Source organism: Pteropus medius, unplaced genomic scaffold (assembly GCF_902729225.1).
Source record: "Pteropus medius unplaced genomic scaffold, Ma_sr-lr_union100, whole genome shotgun sequence".
Taxonomy (NCBI): Eukaryota; Metazoa; Chordata; class Mammalia; order Chiroptera; family Pteropodidae; genus Pteropus; species Pteropus medius.
Window position 1 is genome coordinate 19,001,739 of NW_024355205.1, and position 19,043 is coordinate 19,020,781.

At 37.7% G+C, this 19,043-nt stretch overlaps 2 protein-coding genes across 15 annotated transcripts in view; one reads left to right on the forward strand and one right to left on the reverse strand.

Moving 5' to 3' along the window:
- MBNL1 (muscleblind like splicing regulator 1) overlaps positions 1-19,043 on the reverse strand; it is a 190,148-nt gene that overhangs the window by 159,071 nt on the left and 12,034 nt on the right. For 8 of the 14 annotated variants that reach the window (XM_039857371.1, XM_039857379.1, XM_039857374.1 and 5 more), the window contains exon 1: positions 7,732-7,903. The exons of 1 other annotated variant lie outside the window; for it this stretch is intronic. The gene's annotated coding sequence lies outside the window, so the exon portion shown is untranslated. Of the gene's footprint in view, positions 1-7,050; positions 7,075-7,412; positions 7,543-7,731; positions 7,969-19,043 lie in introns of those variants that run through there. 5 more of the 14 variants (XM_039857366.1, XM_039857382.1, XM_039857369.1 and 2 more) reach the window with 5 other exon arrangements.
- LOC120598533 (uncharacterized) lies at positions 7,522-11,340 on the forward strand. The gene has a single exon (XM_039857384.1). It carries the CDS (start codon positions 7,560-7,562, stop codon positions 8,232-8,234), a length of 675 nt encoding a protein of 224 aa, XP_039713318.1. The 5' UTR covers positions 7,522-7,559; the 3' UTR covers positions 8,235-11,340.

Sequence of the window (19,043 nt, forward strand, 5' to 3'; positions counted from 1 at the left end):
AATATATCATTACTCTAATATTTTCTGCTTAAACTACGTTAAGCCACTTACTTGTTAAAACCATGTAAGGACTAAGTGAAAAGGCCTATGAGTATTCCTATAAAGCTTTCTATTCTATTTGAAATATAACTTTTCACAACTTCAGGTAACTGTTAACTCAATGCAACTGCTTATTTATTCTCATATGTAAATCATTCTGCTTATAAGTGTCTGATTATTAAGGATCTTTATTTCCAGGAAAAAGAATATCACGGTTATACTGATACCTTCCCTAAAATAGCAAGGTCTGAGGAGTATAAATGTCAGCCACATTGAGCACATTGCAAACTCATTTTATCATGTATCCATCTGCCACCTGGTTTATCACTGAGGATAGCTTACACTGGTGTTCTGCATAAACTTTAACAAGAGACCAGAATTGCCTGGCCAACAACGAAACATTTCCTAGCAAATAACAATATACCCCTAAAGAGGATATTATGATTACTTTAGAATAACATATTTGGGATAAAAAACTTGGTGACCATCTATAGTTCATCAGATCCTGTGCTTTAAAAAGGCCTGACACAGAAATGAAATGCGTTAAGAATTCAACATGTGTCTTCTACTCAATCAAGTTATAGTCCCTGATAAAACATAATTTTAAGTGTTTTTCTCCTGCTGATATTTTTAAATATAGTTCTTTGTACTAAAAGAGCAGCAGCAACATAATGAATAGGGAGGGATACATTAAAGTTTTAAATAAGGAATTTTTGATGAGATGTTTTAAAACTTCTTACTATATTTTTTAAATGATTTTTAATATTTTTCATCACCTTTAACATCCACGTCTAATCAGTTGCTACACTCTAGCAGTGGTCCCCAACCTTTCTGGTACCAGGGACCAGTGCCCCTATGAGAACCTAATGCCTGATGATGAGGTGGAGCTGAGGCGGTGATGCTAGCGCTGGGGAGTGGCTGCAAATACAGACGAAGCTTGGCTCGCCCGCCCCTCCCCCTGCCACTACCCCGCCCCCCACACTCACTTCCTGCTGTGCAGCTGGCTCCTAACTGGCCATAGTTAGGTACCTGTCTGAGACCCTGTGGTTGGGGACCCCTGCTCTATGGAATCTAAGCCTATCACTTTCTCCCAATATATATGTCTCCTTTTCATTCTCATCGTTGCCTTCATTTGTCCCTCATCTCTATTCTACAATCTCTACTTCATCTTGCATGTGTCCTATTCTTCCTCTATAAAATATCACTAAAACACAACTCCCGTGAGGCTGCTTGCCTAACACATTACTTATGTTCCCCATTGTGTATAAACCTACTCCCTGTTCCTCAATGACCTCCAAAGTGTAACAAGAATCTCCCTTTCCCATCCCATTCCTCACTTCTTCATACCCTGTAAACTGCCTGTCCCACCGCTATCTTTCTTCTCTATCCTCTTACTTTCTATCCATTCTTCTAGACTCTGGAAGAGTCTCCTCAAATGCTGTAGAAAATCCAAATGTTTATGGTCTCAATCTCCTAGCAGCACCCAATACAAGTATTTTTTTTTAATCTGTTTTTATTCTTTTACATATCATCATGGGTTCTAGAACTAGACAACCTTGGGTCAACGCTGTGTTGTACTACTTCTAGTTAAGTAATCTTGGGCAGTTAACTTGCCTGTACCTCAGTTTCCCCACCTGTGAAACCAAAATATTAACAGTATCATCTCATAACATTGCTCTGAGGAAGACATAAATCAATTCATAAACCTTACTCTGGTACAGAGAAAGTAATTCGAAATGTTAGTAATCATTGTTATAGCTATTATTAGCCTCATCACTATTCTTTATGTACCACTGGAGGCAAGACCAAAAAAAACTGGTTAAAAATATGGAATAAAGAAGAAAACAAGCCTCATAGCTCTACAAGTGACAAAAAATGTTTTCTAGTCATGTAACTTAATCTTTAAGATAAAGGTCATAAGGCCTATTTTCCAATTATAAAAGATTAAAAGAGAATTTTGTAAAAAAAAAAAAATGTGTAACAACTGGCAGCTTCTATTATTATTATTTACATGTTTATAATTTCAGAGATGTAGAAATTAAGGAACGGAAAGAGTAAATGTTTTTCCCTGGCCACATATGTAGTCAGATCCGGCGTGGTAAAATAAAATGTGTACATTGTGAAGTTGTCCCGCCCCACCAAAGTCTATTACTCCCTTTAAGACACAGACAAAATTCAGTAAATATATCAATATGTCATAATTTTAAAATGACAATAATAAGAGTGAACATTTATAAAATGTTCCACTTTTCAAAACATGTTACCCCTCCATGTGGTGTTTTTGTTCTACCTGCAACAAAGACTGGACTTGCAAAACAAATGATGCTTGTAAGTGTTTGTAGAAACTGATGAATCTTTTCATAACTTGGCTTTTTTAAATTAAAATTTATTGAATAGAACTATCGATGAGGGGGTCTTTTGTAGAAGAGTATGGCCAGTTCAGTTAATGTCTCAGTCAGTTAATGTCTCAGAGCTTTTCCCACCAACTTTTCCCCCACAGCAGGCCCTATGCCTTTCTATTCTATCTGTCACCTACCTGACTACTACCACCCCACCCTAGACTATCCACGAGGATAAGAGCTATCTATCCACAGGGAGTGCTTAAAGGTCATTGTAAAAGTAAAGCTTTCTTGTAATCAGGTAAGACAGAAACAAACAATATGTGAATGTATCAGCATTACACATAGACAAAATCATTTTGTGAATTTAGCTAAAGAGAGACTAGAATGGAGTTGATATCTACATGAACATCAGCCTTTGAATTATATAGTATTTACCACAATTCATTTTAATAATATGATGTCATTTAACAATTGGATGATTTGAATAAATTGGCATTGTCTTGGGAAAACTCATATCTCCATACACACATTCACATAAAAATTGTGCCCACACTTCATAGGAATGTACCTTATCAACTATTATTAACCCTTGGGGTATATAAAAAGTAGATCTCTAAACTTTTTAAAACAATGTCCAAAAAAATGAGTTTTTTTTTTGGAGCACATATACTACTTAAAGCATAATACTTATTTCAGAAAGATCTTCACCTTTTTAAAATATTTGATCTCAGTGGAAAAGTAATGCTCTACTCTATCCAATATGGCTAAATTTCATCTTGAGGTTAGTATATTCTGACTGTTTTAACAAAAGATAACCACAGAAACTTAGAGTAAGATCTCAAAAATAGTGCCGAATTCATAATGCTTATACTGTAACAAAAATCCTTCAAAGATTCTTCATTTTTATGGACATAGGCACATGTGATAAGATGCCTCTCAAAAACCATGAATTATCTGAAAAACATGTATTGATATCATTAAAAAAACTAATATAATATGTAGATAACTGTAACAATGCATTTGCTAAGTGTTTTTTCAACGATATTGCTGTAATGCTTATAGAAATGTATATTTTTATAATATGAAAACACTATATAAAAATCAATTTCCCTACCTCAAATCTAAAAATACAAAATATATCTAAAGACATGTAATGTCATGTGTCAATAGCTCTTCTTGAATTCTCAGCTTTGCAATCAATAATTCTCCAACCATTTGTGAATATACTCCATGACTCATCAGAAATGATATATGAAGTTAATGGGAAACACGGTTTCCTCATGCTCCAAACACGCATTGATACTAATGGCAGTTTTACTTCATATAGTAGGAGACCGATTCAAGATGACACAAACCAGGTGGCAACTTTTTTAATGTTCTCTATAAAATCTGCTGCCCCGCCCCATACAAAAAAAAAAAAAAAAAAAAAAAGAACCTACTACATCCCTCCTGTCATATCTTTGGCATCCTTCAAGGAAATAAAAGTAAGCACACTTTATATAGACAGGAAAAAAAATTGCATTTTTTCAGCTTCACACTCACTGTGCATGGTAAAATATACTTCAGTTATGAAAATATCTAAAAGGAATGTTTCCAGGACCTATGCCATTGTGCTTTGTTTACCAGTCAGATGCTTTTTCAAGAATGTGTTCAAATTATAAAGACAACATCTCTGTGTATAGGAATTCTTCGAAACCTATAACATCACTGCAGAAACGTTATTTTTACCTTTCCTAACATTCAAAACAATGCCCTATTTCTTACAGATGAAAATCATTCACTGTCATGAATTCATAAATCTTTGATTAACACTTTTTCAGGAGTTTATTTTAGATTTACTTGGTGTTTTTATTTTCTAAGGAAAGAAAGTCATAGCAAAGGAAAATACATATTAAGCATTTGAAGATAATTGCTATTTACTGAAAGCCTTATTCTAAAATAAATTTTAGTGACTCGTTTATGTTTGGTAACTTCGGGACAATGATAACTATAGTGTCTCTAAAATGTTCCTAAGTAGCAATCATACTCTATTCTGGCCTTTGAGAGGTGTTAAGACTCATCCCCTAATTATAAGCCTTTTCTATGTTATTACTACCTCACCATTAAATCTCTAAACTAAATGGTAGTTTGAGGAAATAAAAATAGATGTTAGGTAGTGTGTTTTCTCAAATTTTGGTTACAATGGATAAGAACGATGAGGAATTTCTATGTATAATAACCTTCTTTAGCTTGTAAAAATAAAAGTTCATTTTATTGCATTATGACCAGCAAACTCTTTAGGCTTTCTCCCAGAATGCTGCTCTCCAGCTTTATTCTAGAACTCTGTCCAATAGAAATGTATAATGCAAGCCATATTTGTTATTTTAAATTCTCTAATAGTCACATGAAAAACATTTTTTAAAAAAGGTAAAATTAATATAATACATTCCATTGAAACCAACTATCCAAAATATCATTACAACATATTTACAATCAACATAAAAAATATTAATCAAATGTTTTACATTCTCTCCTTCATACAAAGTTTTCAAAATCCAGTGTGTATTTTACCCCTCGAGTAAATCTCAATTCAGACCAGCCAAATTTCAACAGCCACATGCAGCTAGTGGCTACTATACTAGACAGCACATTCTAGATTTCCAAAAATATGAAGCTTTTTGGCCTAACAAGCCACACACTTTAAAATCTTCCTGGGTAACATCCTCTATGATCAGTATTGCTGTTAGGATTTTATATTGAGCCAAACATTTAAGTGAATGTAATTCTCGTCCTTCTTCTGCTCTGGTGCACGTATCTACTATGATGCCTTTTTCTTAAAGTATAAGAAACCTCAATCACCTATTCTTTTCAGCTTCTTCCAAACAAGACCTGAGATGTTTTCTAATCTGAGCATCTTCTATAAGAAAGCAGAAAGCCAAAAGAAGCAGCAAGGCTATTCTCTCTGTTTCCACAAATAGATATATCTAATACAGGCCTAATGTATGGCAACAATGATAAATGCAAGGGCAATCTTTTTGCTTACAATGAAGATAGGAAATTTTATATAATAAAGTAGCACACCTTTCCTCGATGAGAAATATAATTTTACTCTTTGCCTCCCTTCTCACAGGAAAAACCTTGGGATATTCTGTTCTTGTTCTGGAACAGAATCCAGTGTTTCATCTCATAGGAATTCTGTGCCCAGAGGAAGAACAGAATGTTGGAATCAAAACTTAATGAATTCAACTTGGAGTCTAAGTTTGCCTCAAATGTGGAAATGTAAACACACGCAATAATATCTCAAACCGTAAAACATTTTGAATTATCTGTTGGCATGGCTGCATGAAGTATCACACTTGATGTGTATCTGCACACAAATTTGTTCTTAGTTACATGAGAAAAAAATTAAACTAAGGCACATGTGAGGCTTTCTGAGTCTCTTAGTAATAATAAGACCTGATTATTATGTCTTAGGTGACACTGTAATCACAGTGGGAGATGGATGAACAGGTTTTCTGGTGCTGACCCAACCTGTTCCCTAAAACACAAAAGGCAACTTTTGTAGTCCTCAATGAGGAAACCCCCATTAAACAAATAAAACTAAAAACTGTGTCTACATATTGTGAAAAGGTCTAACAACACAATAATCCAAAAAAAAAAAAAATTACCCCCAGCAAACACACAACACAGATGAAAACACTGTAGGTTTCCTAAAAGTTTTCAATTGTATTTGTCATGGACTTTAAGAAAGCAAAGATACAAGGAAATGACAGCAATGTGCTTTCTCAACCTACAAAATAACTTTATTCAGTGACTCTGGCTATAACTCTACATCGTAGACATTTTAAGTTTTGAACTAAATATTCTTAGGATGAATTTTACACTCGTTCAACTTTCATTTTAACTTGTCTCAGTGATAATATTCTATCTCAACAGGACGCCAAGGAAACACACCAACGCTCTCAGGAACCCACATAGAGATAACATGGAGTGGATCGCTTATGCTGGTATAGAATAGTTATGCGTTAACTATTCTCCGTGTATTAACAGATATTGTGTTCAAACCCAGGAGGGGAGGAACACCGTGTCCCCTGGTGTAGTATTTCAAAGCACAGTGCAGAGGCCCTGCAAATCCAAAGGCATTAATTATGACTTCTCTTTCGGCGTATTAATTTGTTTAAGAAATTCCTCGGAGTACGGCAGACTTTACGTTCTATTTGTTATCGATCGCTTTGTGCCTGTGCTGGTAGGAACGCAGAGAAAAGGCAGGAGCAATAATCTTTCCGACCGCTTCTTATTCAACCTTAATCCTGGGGAAGCACACGCCACTGAAATACACCACGGAATCCCAGCAGCCGCACTCTCCCGGCCCGGGAGAGACTTAACACAATTACTTCTCCCGCAACACCCCTGTAGTTGTGAAGTGCTGCGCGAGGGGCAAGCATAAGCTCCACCATATACCTGCTCGTGTTACAGGCTCTGGCATCAAAGTATTCTCACATGACACATTACTACCAATAACAGATTCCGGCTCCGTTTAAAAAAGGGGGAGGGGGGGAAGGAACGCTACATATTTGCCCTGCTTTTGTCTAAAAACCAGAACCCAAGTACTACTTTTTTTTTTTCAACCTTTCATGAAAGCAGTTCAATCAACCAACTGCGGCTCCACCCAGAGAGCGTCTATACTTACTTTTCTTACAGTTTTTGAATGACGCACTACAAAACGATGGAAAAAAAAGAAAGAAAGAAAAAGAGCCCTCTCATGCAGGGCGTCTTCCGCCCTGTAAACTTGGCAAAAGGCAAACTGGACTGAAATACAGCACTCTCCATATAAGGAAGCCCAGCTAAACATGTCATGCGTAATTTATGGGTAGCAGGCAGAGAATTAACCTTTGCGTGCACATATTTGGCCCAGATGAAAAGCGGGCTGGATGGCAGCCCCGGAGCCAGGGATGCCGGATCTCTATGGGAGAAACCGTGGCTCCCAACTGATGGGCTCTGCATCTTCCCCCCCGATAAAGGTCATTAAGTTGTAAGTACACTTCCACGCACCTGTTTATTTTTCTCCCTCTTTCTTTCTCTTTCTTTCTAGGTGGCAAGTTGGAAGCTGGCTGTGCTCTGACAGCGTCCGCAGAGCCCAGGGAAGGGCGGCGGGAGCTGGGCTGCAGCTGCAACCTCCCGCTTTCCCTCTAGCCCGAGATGGTGTGTGCTAGGAAACCAGCCACCGTGCTGAGCCAGCCCCCGCCGCCGCGAGCCGCAACCGGCCCGAGCCTCCTCTCACTTCCTCCTTCGGCCATGTACAGCCCCGAAAGCGTCCAGACAATGCCGGGCAGCAGAGAAGCGCAGGGAAACTGTGAAAATGGAAACTTACCTCTCACATTTTTTTTTCAGAGGCAGCCCGACTGCCGACCGAGTGCCCAAGGCATTGTGGGAGTCCTGATTCCGAGAGGCCCGCGATTTAAAATTGAACTTGTCAGTTCCCGGTCACGGGAGCATTGTGAGCGCCACAACTCATTCAGCTGCAGTGAAAAGACTGTTGCATGTCGCTGTGCAGCCTCTTATCGCCGAGGTCTGGTTTCCGCTGCTGCTGCGCGGCCCCTCCCCCGCCAGCCCAGCCCCACCAGGAAGCCCGGGGCGGACTCGTCAGCTCCGGAACGCACGCGGCGGCGAGAAAACGCTCTTCAACTTTCTGCCGCCCGCCCGCTCTTCCCCTGGCCACTCGGTCGCCCCTCAGCCAAGCGAAGTCCGCAAGGGGTGGTCGTTGCCACTCGCGGGTTGGCGCGCAGAGCAAAAGGAAACCCGAGCTTGCACTGGCGAGGTGCATCCCCGCAGCCGAGCGGTGGTATCTTCCATCTTATACGTTCCACATTATAATCTCCGAGCCGTGGTGCAAACGGGACGCACTCCTACTCCTACTTTCTGCTCTTTCCGACTATCTGGGCAGACAAGTGGGTTCGTTTCCTAAAGAGGCCCACGGATGGGGCTTTGTAAGGAAGCCGGCAAGGTTAGAATGAAGGTGAGAATCAGATCAGGATAAAACAGTGAGATCTGATGGGGCTGCCTCCTTACAAATGCACCACACAGTTTTTGAACCTGGATGGCTCGCAGGCGGGAAAAACATCTGCAAGACCGCCAATGTGTCTCTTTCTCAAGTAACAGGGTGTCCAAAGTTTTGGAATTCCTTAGTAAAACTGATTGTCACACAAGCACAAACACTCACATACCAGCTTCCCATCTAGTTTGTAAATAATATTTGAAATGTAAAATCCCCTTTCTCCCCAACTCTGCATTATATGATTTATAGAAAGCAGAGGCCCCCTCTTTAAAAAATAAAATACCATTTTCTGAAATACTGGACTATTCCAAGGCAAATAAGTCATATTGTTGGAGCAAAAGAAACCACAGTCTCAAATCATAATCCTCTGGGTGTTAATAAGATGTAACTTGGCTTCGCTTTGAATGGAAAGAATCCTGGACTAACGTGATATGATAAAGTTTTGGAGATTTGGGGTGGGGAGGTAGAATTTTCTTTGGATTTAAGGAATTTTGATAATTTGTTCAATGATTCTAATTTTAAAACATTTGTTCTGTGTTTGGACACAATTCGAGACAAGATGCTAGATGTGGTGTGATGTTCTTCCTGCAACTTTTTAAATTGCGTGAAAGGGTGGGGCCAGCTTAAGAAGGAGAAGGGAAAACATCATGAAATATGCTAAAGTACAGAAATACTTACAGAGGTGTTAGTAAGAAACTTGAGTTCTTGACCCTTGGCTAGATCCACAAAACACTGAGTTAATATTGTACACCACTCCCTTCCAAAAGAAATTAATTAATTAAATGATGCTACTTCTCTGTGTTAATCATTAAAAACTACCCAAATGCACATGCAGTTGAAGTAAATTAAAAGGACAGTGACACTAGTTCAGAAAACATGGATGGACATTCTCTATCTGCCGATTACTAGTTATGAGGAGGACTTCCTTTTAATCCAGCATTCAACAACTGCATCGGATGTCTACTTATGCCTGAGGTGCAAGAATGGATAAGATAGAATCCCTATCTTCAAGGACAATACCTCTACTAGGGAAGAGACAAACCAAATAACTCTTTCTGAGGGATACATGCTAAGATGGTGAAGGCAAGCTCAAGGGGGGCCTGAGGAGAGTTAGGGAAGACTTTCTGAATGAGTTATTTTAACGGGTACCCTGAAAGGTGTGCAGAAATTTGTAAAATGAAAAGAGAATTGAGTCCAGGACAAGTGGAGAAAAGAGCATAGCAAAAACAACAGACCTGCCAGTCTGTTAGATATGACAAGAAGATAAGAGCAGGGAAATGGCAGGAGACGAGCTAAAAAGAGGTCTGAAAACTGATGAACTAGAAGAGCTTACTTGGCAAGGAAATTTTTGGAGTTTGCTTGGACTTGTATTTCAGAAAGACCCTTTGGCAGCAAACTGAGAGTGAATGGGAGTGTGAGGTAGCTGCCTATGGAAGAAGGGAGAACGGGTGTGGACAGACTGGAAAAGTGACTCATGCAGGGAATGAGGAAGGGAGGAGCCTTGGGAGACTCCCAAAACCCTGGTGTAGCCTCCTGAATTGTTTGCTACTTGCCTTTTAATTTCTTCAGTTTGCCTCTCATTCTCCATGACAACCCCTGACTTCTGACCAGGGCCACCTATGCATCTGCTAGCAGGTTGGTGCCCCGCCTGGTTTTCATGTGCCTCTCCTCAGAATGTCCAGCCAACTGTTAAAGGCTGATCCCAGTTGTAGGAAATTACTTTCAATTGTTTTCACATCCTTGCAGACTTCCAAGTTAGAGCTTTGGTGTTCTTTTTTCCTGTGGGTTAGAAAATTCGCTATTTGGAACAACATGGTGAAAAACAGGACTTTGAACCTGTATGTGGTGCAAGAGGGGAAATTATTTTTTTCACTTCAGCCCTGGGGGAGGAGGGAAGTTCTGAGAACAAAACAGAAATTGAAACTGAGACAAATTTTCTACTCTACTGAACAGAATACAAAAGAATACAAAAAGACCCTTGAATGTTAGAAACAGTAGAATAAACATCTCAGTAAATAACAAAGAAGAGAAAAATATTATTTTACATTGGATAAAGGAGAAAGGAATGGCTAAGAAAACTCATATAAAACAATGATCGACCTACAACTCAAAAATGAGTTAAAATAAACTGTGATATAAAATTTCATTGCCACTGGTTTAGCTTAATTTGTTGTCATTTATAATATTATAACATGAATAATGAAATTTGAAATTTTGAAGCGCTGTAGCAAACACGAGATCATATGTTAAAAATATTAAATCATGTTGTCAGCTTTCAGCTCCCAGTGGCATTCTAACCACATTTCATATTGTGGAAATTATTTTAAAATCATTATAGTAATAAAAAAGTAAATAGTTCCTCATTTAGAATATCCATTGATATTCTCTTAGTGGCAGGAGAGAATTGTGGTTTCTCATACCCTTATGAACTATAGTTATAGTCCGCAGGTTCATGAATGAGTCCATAAGTATAAAAGGTCATTTATGGGTCGGGAGGAAAATTATAGAAAATAATTTTAGGTTAAATAAAACCACATTTTCAGATAAACGAAAGAATATTCACTGCGGGTTCCTAAAAACTTTTAGACCGTTCAAGTCTTAATTATACCAATTAATCCCAATAGAAATACAGTAAAGGAATATGGTTTTTAGAGATAAAATCAACTTCCTGGTTTACCAATAAGACATAAAGGAAATGGTAGCATTTATTTTTTTCACTCAGATGGGAGTCATTAAGTCACCTGTGTGTATAAGTGTGTGAACATGGATATGAATTGTAACTTTCTTGTCCTACATGCCATATTTATAGCTCAATAAACTCTCATTGCCTCCCGAATATAATTTGCCTTTTCTGGCCAAAAAGAAAAAAAAAATCATCTAAATGAAAATGCTCCAACAAGGCATGCTTTTCGAAAATCAAAATATAAAAAGCTCTAGAATCACCGATCTGAAATGCTGTTTTTATTTATATCAGGATAAAAATCATTGCAAGATAATGTCATAACTGAGAACCAAATTCAGGTCCCCTGCTTTCTAGTCCATGTTTAAACATAGATGGTTATAGAAGCTGCTGGAAGACAATGAAGAGTTGGAAACACTCTTGTATGGAGAATCTATTGTAAATAAATGTAATAAATGTCTCTCCATTAAACTGCCCAGCAGGGGAGGAAGGGCCCTCTTCCTGGATTTAAACTTGTTCAGTATCCAAATAAACATACTTGATAGAATTACAGAAATTTAGTTTACTTTCAAGGACCTTTATATATTTCACATACCAAAGTAAGTTTTCAAAATTATACTCAGTATTTAAATATATATAATATATATTCTATTACATATTCTGTATATGTGTATAGTACAGAGAGTTCCTGCCTTAACGATGGTTTGACTTAGGATTTTTCCACTTTACTGTAGTGCAAATGCAATTCACATTCAGTGGAAACTGCACTTCGAATTTTGAATTTTGATCTTTTCCCAGGCTGATGATACATAGAACAATACTCTCTGTGATGCTGAGCAGCCCAACCACAGGCTAATGTAAGTGTTCTGAGGATGTTTAAGGCAGGCTAGACTAAGCTACGATGTTTGCTAGGTTAGATGTATTAAATGCACTTTTGACTTACAACGTTTTCAACACAATGGATTTATTGGGATGAAACCCCATCTTAAGTCAAGGAGCAACTATATGTTACATAATACAACTAATTATATATACAGTCTATATTGCATAATATAACATACTGTATATATAATATATACCACTTAATTTGTAAATCACATAAATGTGAATATAATATAAATCTATGTATTTATCTTAAAATGCTAAATCATCAATATAATTATTCTGGCATTTGGCAATAGAGAACTAGAAAGCAAATATATTTCAAAATTAAAAGTTTAGAACCATAGAATTTTAGTAGAGAACGTAATATTAGAGACCATTTAGCTCTGTTCCCTTGTTGAATCGGAGAAGATTCGTTGTATAAGTAAATTCATTGTATAAGTAAGTTCTGTTCTATGACAGAGCAGAACTGGCATTAATGTCTTCTTACTCTCTCAGGCCATTTATTTTCATTTGTTTTTCTTAAAGACACTGGACAACAAAAACTCTAATATAGACATAATGATAGCTCAAGTGTAATGCAAGAAGGAGCCACATTAGACTTCCAGTATAGTTTTTTCTTCCTCTATATTTTCCTTCATGCTTTTCTTTTCTTATTTTATTCTTTCCACTTTTCCATCCTCCTTTCCTTCTTTCCAGATAGAAACCAATTTTCACACAATGTCTCTATTCATTTCACCAATGTTTATTGAGCCTCCACCATGGTAAGTCCTGTCCCAGTTACTACGAACATAGCCTCAAGGAGTTTACAGTCTGCTAGGGGGAGATAACCACTAAAAAAAAAAAAAGAAGAAGAAGAAATACAAAGACAAAGGTAAATATAGGAGGCAATTTCAGATAGAGATAAAAGAAAGCAGGTTGAGGGGTGAGAAGGAGAGGTCGTGGTTAAACAGGATGGTCAAGAAGTAAGGTGGTCAGAGATAGACAGTTCTCAAGAATGTGAAGAATGTCTGGGGATGGACCGTTTAAAGCACTGGGAACCTCAGGTCTGGAGCCTTGAATCCTAAGCTTGGTTACAGCTGGAAATTCAATGATGAATAAAAACCAACAGAGTACCTAACTTCGAGGCTCTCACAGTCAAGTGAGAGAAACGATAAATCTTAATCAAAGAAATCACATTCAAAATGTAAAGCTACAACCATGATTATTTAGGTCAGTAGGGACCATTGAAGTGTTTGGTTATATCAGAGGTGGAGGTGGAGGTGGGGGATGGCATAGGTTCCAGATTTGCTTTTTATGGGTAGAACTGGATTATTCTTGACTGCTGTGTGGAGGCTAATGGTCTTATCTCAGAACCGAACGCAGGAAGTACCCCAGAAGAGTGGGCCCTGGTAAAAGTGCATGGGGCAGGAAACGGCTGAAGGCCTGGCAGAAGAAAGTGCTTTGGTTGAAGAGCTTTAGAAGAGAGATAGAGGAAACATTAGAATCTTTCATCTCAGTGCTGAAGAGAATCCAGAAGATGATCACCTACATGCCTTGAAGGACACGAAATACGTGGCATGATGTGTATAAAATTTATTTTTTCCTAAAAGTCAACGCAGTAGAGAAAATTCAAAATTACTGAAGATAGAATATATTTATAAAAATCAGTAGGGATTCTATTTCCTAGAGATAGTTACTGGTAACATTACAGTTTATATCCTTCCGGGTACTTCTCAACACATGTTTTTACATAGTTGATATTGTACCACATATGCAATTTTGTGTTCTGTAGTTTTTCCCTAATTAATCTCATAATATAATTTTATAAAGCAAATAACATCCCCCATGTTATTCATTATAATCCTTATTTATCACATGAGGTAACGGAGACTGAAAAATTGACCCTTGACCAAAACCTCACAGCTTATAAGGGGTCAGGCCTCCTGCCCCCACAGTTCAGTGTATCACAGCCTATATCCCAGATCCTCAATTAATGTGTCTAATGTGTAATATATTTTTAATCACTCTACCTGGGATACAGACATATCTTTTAATATGAACTGTCATAATGGAAAAGAAAATATGCAATAATGGTCCTCAATAAATAAAAAACACAAAAATAAATATGAAATAGGTAATCAGAAGGTCAAAGTGAACATATTACCTATGCATGATTACATATATAATTACATGTAATATTGTAAAACACTTTCTACCATGTCATAAAATCATGTGTCGTGGCTTAGCCCAAAATCCCCTTGTAATCTTTTAAACAGCATCTAATGAGTCTAAAAGTATTTTTTGTACTATAATCCAAACATTTCTACGTATTAACTCTGTTCCGTGTAGAATAAAAGCAACTGAAAAATATGGCCATTGCCTTACTTGTTCCTAAGTGCAAACAATTTTTTGAAAATACCAATAACAAGGTTAATCCCCCTCCAAATGTCTACTGTATCTATCTACTCATTTCACTTTTGAAGTTCCTTTCTTCTGGTTTCCATGATATTCTACATCCCTCTCTCTTTTCATTCCATTGTGTAGGCTCGCTCGCTCTCGCTCTCTCTCTCTCTCTCTCTCTCTCTCTCTCTCTGAATCTTTTGTTGGCGCCTCTTATTCTTTCTTACCTCTCTATTTCCCAAAATTACCTTCAGACCATGTGTCAGGAGATGCCCTAAAGGGACTTTTGGATAAGAACAACTTTTGTCACAGTAATAAATGATGAGAGCTTCATGTACACACCTTTTTCTCTTTTTTCTCCTCTTTGCTTTGCCCAGCGTGCGGCAACTGCGCCATACAGTCCAAAACTAATTCTAATATCTTAACGTAGGCATCAGTATACCGCCTAGTGCTCCTTAATTCATTTAACAAATATTTATTGAGTACTGACTATGTGCCAAGGGTTGTGCTTGGCACTAGGGATACAGAAATTATTCAGACTTCTTCAAGGAGCTCTGATTCTAGTAGGTGGGGACATATGTGAAGAAAATGCACACATGCACACACACATTTGAAAAAGAGTATAGCAAATGAAACAATTCAATTAAATTCAACATACTCAGTGCTCACAGTGCCAAGCAGATGGCAAGGGGTCTAGGGGTGGGCCAGGTCTTGCTCATCGCAGACCCTCAAGCAGCTGACAAGAGGTAAAATTACCTGGCACATGTTAAATGCTTCAGGGCAGAAGGACACAGAAAAGTCATGAAGCGCCATTAGACAAACAAGCAACTTGATCATACAAACTCTTTAAACAAATCATTCCCCTAACAACATGAGGAGAAAGTTTGTTTTTCTTATTTTTTTTGTTTTTCTTATTTTTTTTGTGGTGCCATTAGCCTCCGAAGTGTCAAGTCCAGTTTCCAGACCCTGGGCTCCCAGGCAGCAGGCTTCCTGAACTTGCCCTCCCTGAGTCCCAGGCTGGTCTTGCAACTCTCTTTGCTTCCTCAGATCTTCAATAACAAATCCTCAACTAGGTGATAGGAGATTATCTGATTAAAGTCATTCACACTAAAGCGAGAATGAGGCTTAATCCTTCAAAAGTGTTTGCTTTGACAAAGGATAGCCTGTGAACCCTAATGAACCACTAATTGGCAGAACTTGGAGAGCTCTGTGGAAGGAGCTGCCTTCTCACCTTCCCAGATGCCCCACCCCCCTTTCCTTCCCTTTCTATTGCCCCTCCTGAAATACAAGAAGAAGGGAAACTGGTGAATGCAGAAATGTTAGGGACTCTAATTACACACACTATCTCTTTGAACCCTCATAAGAGGCGTATGAGTTGGTATTTACAAGCCCCTCCTAGAAATGAGGAGAGTAAAACTAGGACAGGAGTTCTTGACTTTGCCCACATTTTGGATCAATTAAATCGGAATTTCTGGAAGTGGTACCCAAACTTCGACGTATATTCATATATACATATATACATATATGTATATATACATATATCATCTTTTTTGGAAGTTCCTCAGATGAATTCAATGTGCAGCCAAGGTTTACTATCACTGAACTAGAGTTTAGGAAGTTAAATTACCCAGACTCAGTTGCAATGCATTGACTTGCTCCATTTTCTCTCTATGGCAAGTAAAGTTTATTTGGCTCAACAGAAACAGTGTTCTCTGCAGGAAACTATGTCTCAAATAGAGTTAGGTTTCAGGAGAAAAAGGGGTGTTGTGCCTTGGCCATGCACCTGGTTGGACATAGTGCTTTTCAGGCAGCTGAAATATGTTTCACTTTATACCAGGTAAGCCTCAGTAGCCTGTGGGCTTAAAAATAAACTAGACCAACATCAAGCCCACACAGAGGATAATCCTACATATTTTATAGTGCTTAGGCTGATGTTTGCTTAAAACTCTTTACTCTGTCTCTTTCAAAGAAATTGTGATCAAGAGTGCCCCCTGAGAATGACATCAGGGCCTCTGAGAGTTAAGAGTGCCATGGGCCACTTCCTTTTGGATTTATGTACATCATACTACAGAATATATGTGTGTTATAGAATATATATGTACATATATATGTATATTTGTTATATATATGACTTTTTGTTAAGAAAAAGATTTTTGCAAATTTTAATATACTCTATAAATTCATTGAACATATTAATATAGTTAAATCATAAATACAAATAAATGAATAGGAAATTTCTCATTTGAATCTCATTGGCAGGTAATGTTAGAAATCTTAATTTCTGGTCCTTGTGAATGCTCCATCAGTGTAAATGACCCACTTGGCCACACCTGGATGAATCTGAATGTCCATTTTTCCACCATAGGCTTAGCAATGACAACAGCTGATGGGACCTGATCCTATTTAGCCTTCTCAGTATAAATATATTTTTATGTAACGTTGAACATTCTCTTCCCTTTTCAAATTTTTTTTGGTAATAGGTCACCAGCAACTGTTGCATTTTCACTGTCTTTTTGCTACCAACTTTCCTGTCCAGTTGTCACAAATACCACTGAGCACCTGGCATAATTCTGGCCTTTTGTATCTGAGGCTATAGGGTGAGTAAAACTTCGATCCTCATGAAATTTACCCTCCAGCAGGGACAATAGATATGAAACAGTAGATAATTATAGTCAATTAAGTAAATAATATGAATGTGCAAAATATAGAGAAAGGAAAGAATGAGAATGTCAATAGGTGAATCTACACTCAAAAAATAGGCAGTTATCATTATTTTTATGATCTCCTCTGTTACTCATTGAATCTAAATGTCTAGAATTACAGCTATGTGAAAGCCATCATAGCACTTAAATCACACATCTACACTGTCTAATGTCCTCCTCATTTGTAAGACAGAATTCTATTACCGGTGGCATAAAATAATGACTTTATTTCTGTTAAGATGCAAAGTATCCGCCACACAGATTCTGAGGGCAAAGTTTGAAGAAATCTGTGGCTGATTATTACTATGCCACCCTTGCTGGTGTGCGCGCGCGCGTGTGTGTGTGTGCATGTGTGTGTGTGTGTGTTTGCTTTCATTTATTTCCTGGGTTTAATCTTCCAAGGCTATGACAGCTACAGACAAAGCCAGCTTCTCTCTCATACTTTCAAACAGTATAGCATGTCAACTTATGAATTAACATAAAAATCCAATTGTGTTATCTTTTGTTTTGTCAAAGATAAAGGTTCTTTTTTTAAATCTTTGTTCCTTGACATAAAATTATTATTTTTTCTGTTCCTGGATATTAAAGGTTATATGTGCTTATTTTAAATCATGTATCAAGTGCCTTTAATAGGAGTTTATTAATTGTGTTCAAGTGCCATTGTAAAGCTGTTTATACCTGACTACTCTAGACTAGCAATAGAGCTGTAGTCTATAGCTCCTGCCCACAGCTTACTCCCATGCACAGTGTAACTTGCTTCTACAGCTTCAAGACGCCCACGTACCTGCAAAAGCACTTTCCTACCTGTCATTTAGTCACCACAATTAAGTAAAGAAAAAGTTAACTGCATAAAAGAGGCTGGCCACTCTGGGCCTCTCTTTTCATGAAGTCATTCTTCTCTAGAGGTACAGTCTAAATTACAGACTTAGCCAGAATACTTTTTCCACTTTGTGCAGTTTTTGAGGTCTGTTTATTCTTATACAGCTGTGGTAGGTCTATCTTGGAAGAAGCTGCAAATAATTTGTCAGGGTCCCTAAATACTGAGAACTCTACATGGGCCCTGAGAGGTGTTAACTTTGTTAGCTTAGACCTGAACTTGTAAAAAGAAGTATATGTTTGATACCAAATATCCAATTTATACAAAGCAGCCACATTAATTATTAGGAAAAGAGAGCATATGGATGAAATTGGTTACAACTCTGGGTATTTTCTTTACCATAATGAAAGAAGAAGCCAAGTCAAGTAAAAGGAAGACACTATCTACTTTGGAGTTGTTGGCAACGGGTATACACATGCTAAATAGGACACATGGGCCAGCCTCCATTGGTAAGAGTCATGGCTGCTGCAGCCTTGCCTTTCTGCCTGTGTTGTTGGCTGCTTTTGGCAATAGGGCATACTCACTTCCTCCCAGCCCCCAATGTGGTGCAACAGCCTGTGTAGGCAGCACACTTTTTAGAAGAATCAGGTTAAAAAACAAGAGGGCGTTATTTAGAAGGCTGCTGTTTTGCCCATGGCTTTGGCTCCTGTAGAAAAAAAGACAGTCTTTGGGGTCTGTTATTAGGTAACAGATTCTGGACAATCTCTCTAAGTCTCAGTTTCCTGTAAACTTAAAATGTCTGCCTTATAAAACTCTGGTGATGAATGACATCACAAAAATTAATATAGGTCAGGCCTTTGATAAATGACGGCTAATTCTATTATTTAAAATAGATAGTAATTATTTTTTAAATTCTCTAGAATTTAAAAATCTAGAATATTTAAAAAATAAACTGTTAAACTTCAGGTGTCTTTAAAATATGAGGATTAAAATCAAATTACAGCTATTTAAGAAATGTACAACTACTCTTTGCAAGATAAGAAGCAGATCCTTTTACAGTGTTTAGAAACAGACAGGTAGGATGTAATTAAAAGGGAATCCACAATATTCCTAGATAAATGGGCTCTTTAGAAATATCACTATGCATTGGCCAGTGCACAGCTTT

Excerpts from the sequence above, each read along its gene's own strand:
- LOC120598533 (XM_039857384.1), top strand. The coding sequence starts at position 7,560 with ATGGTGTGTGCTAGGAAACCAGCCACCGTGCTGAGCCAGCCCCCGCCG.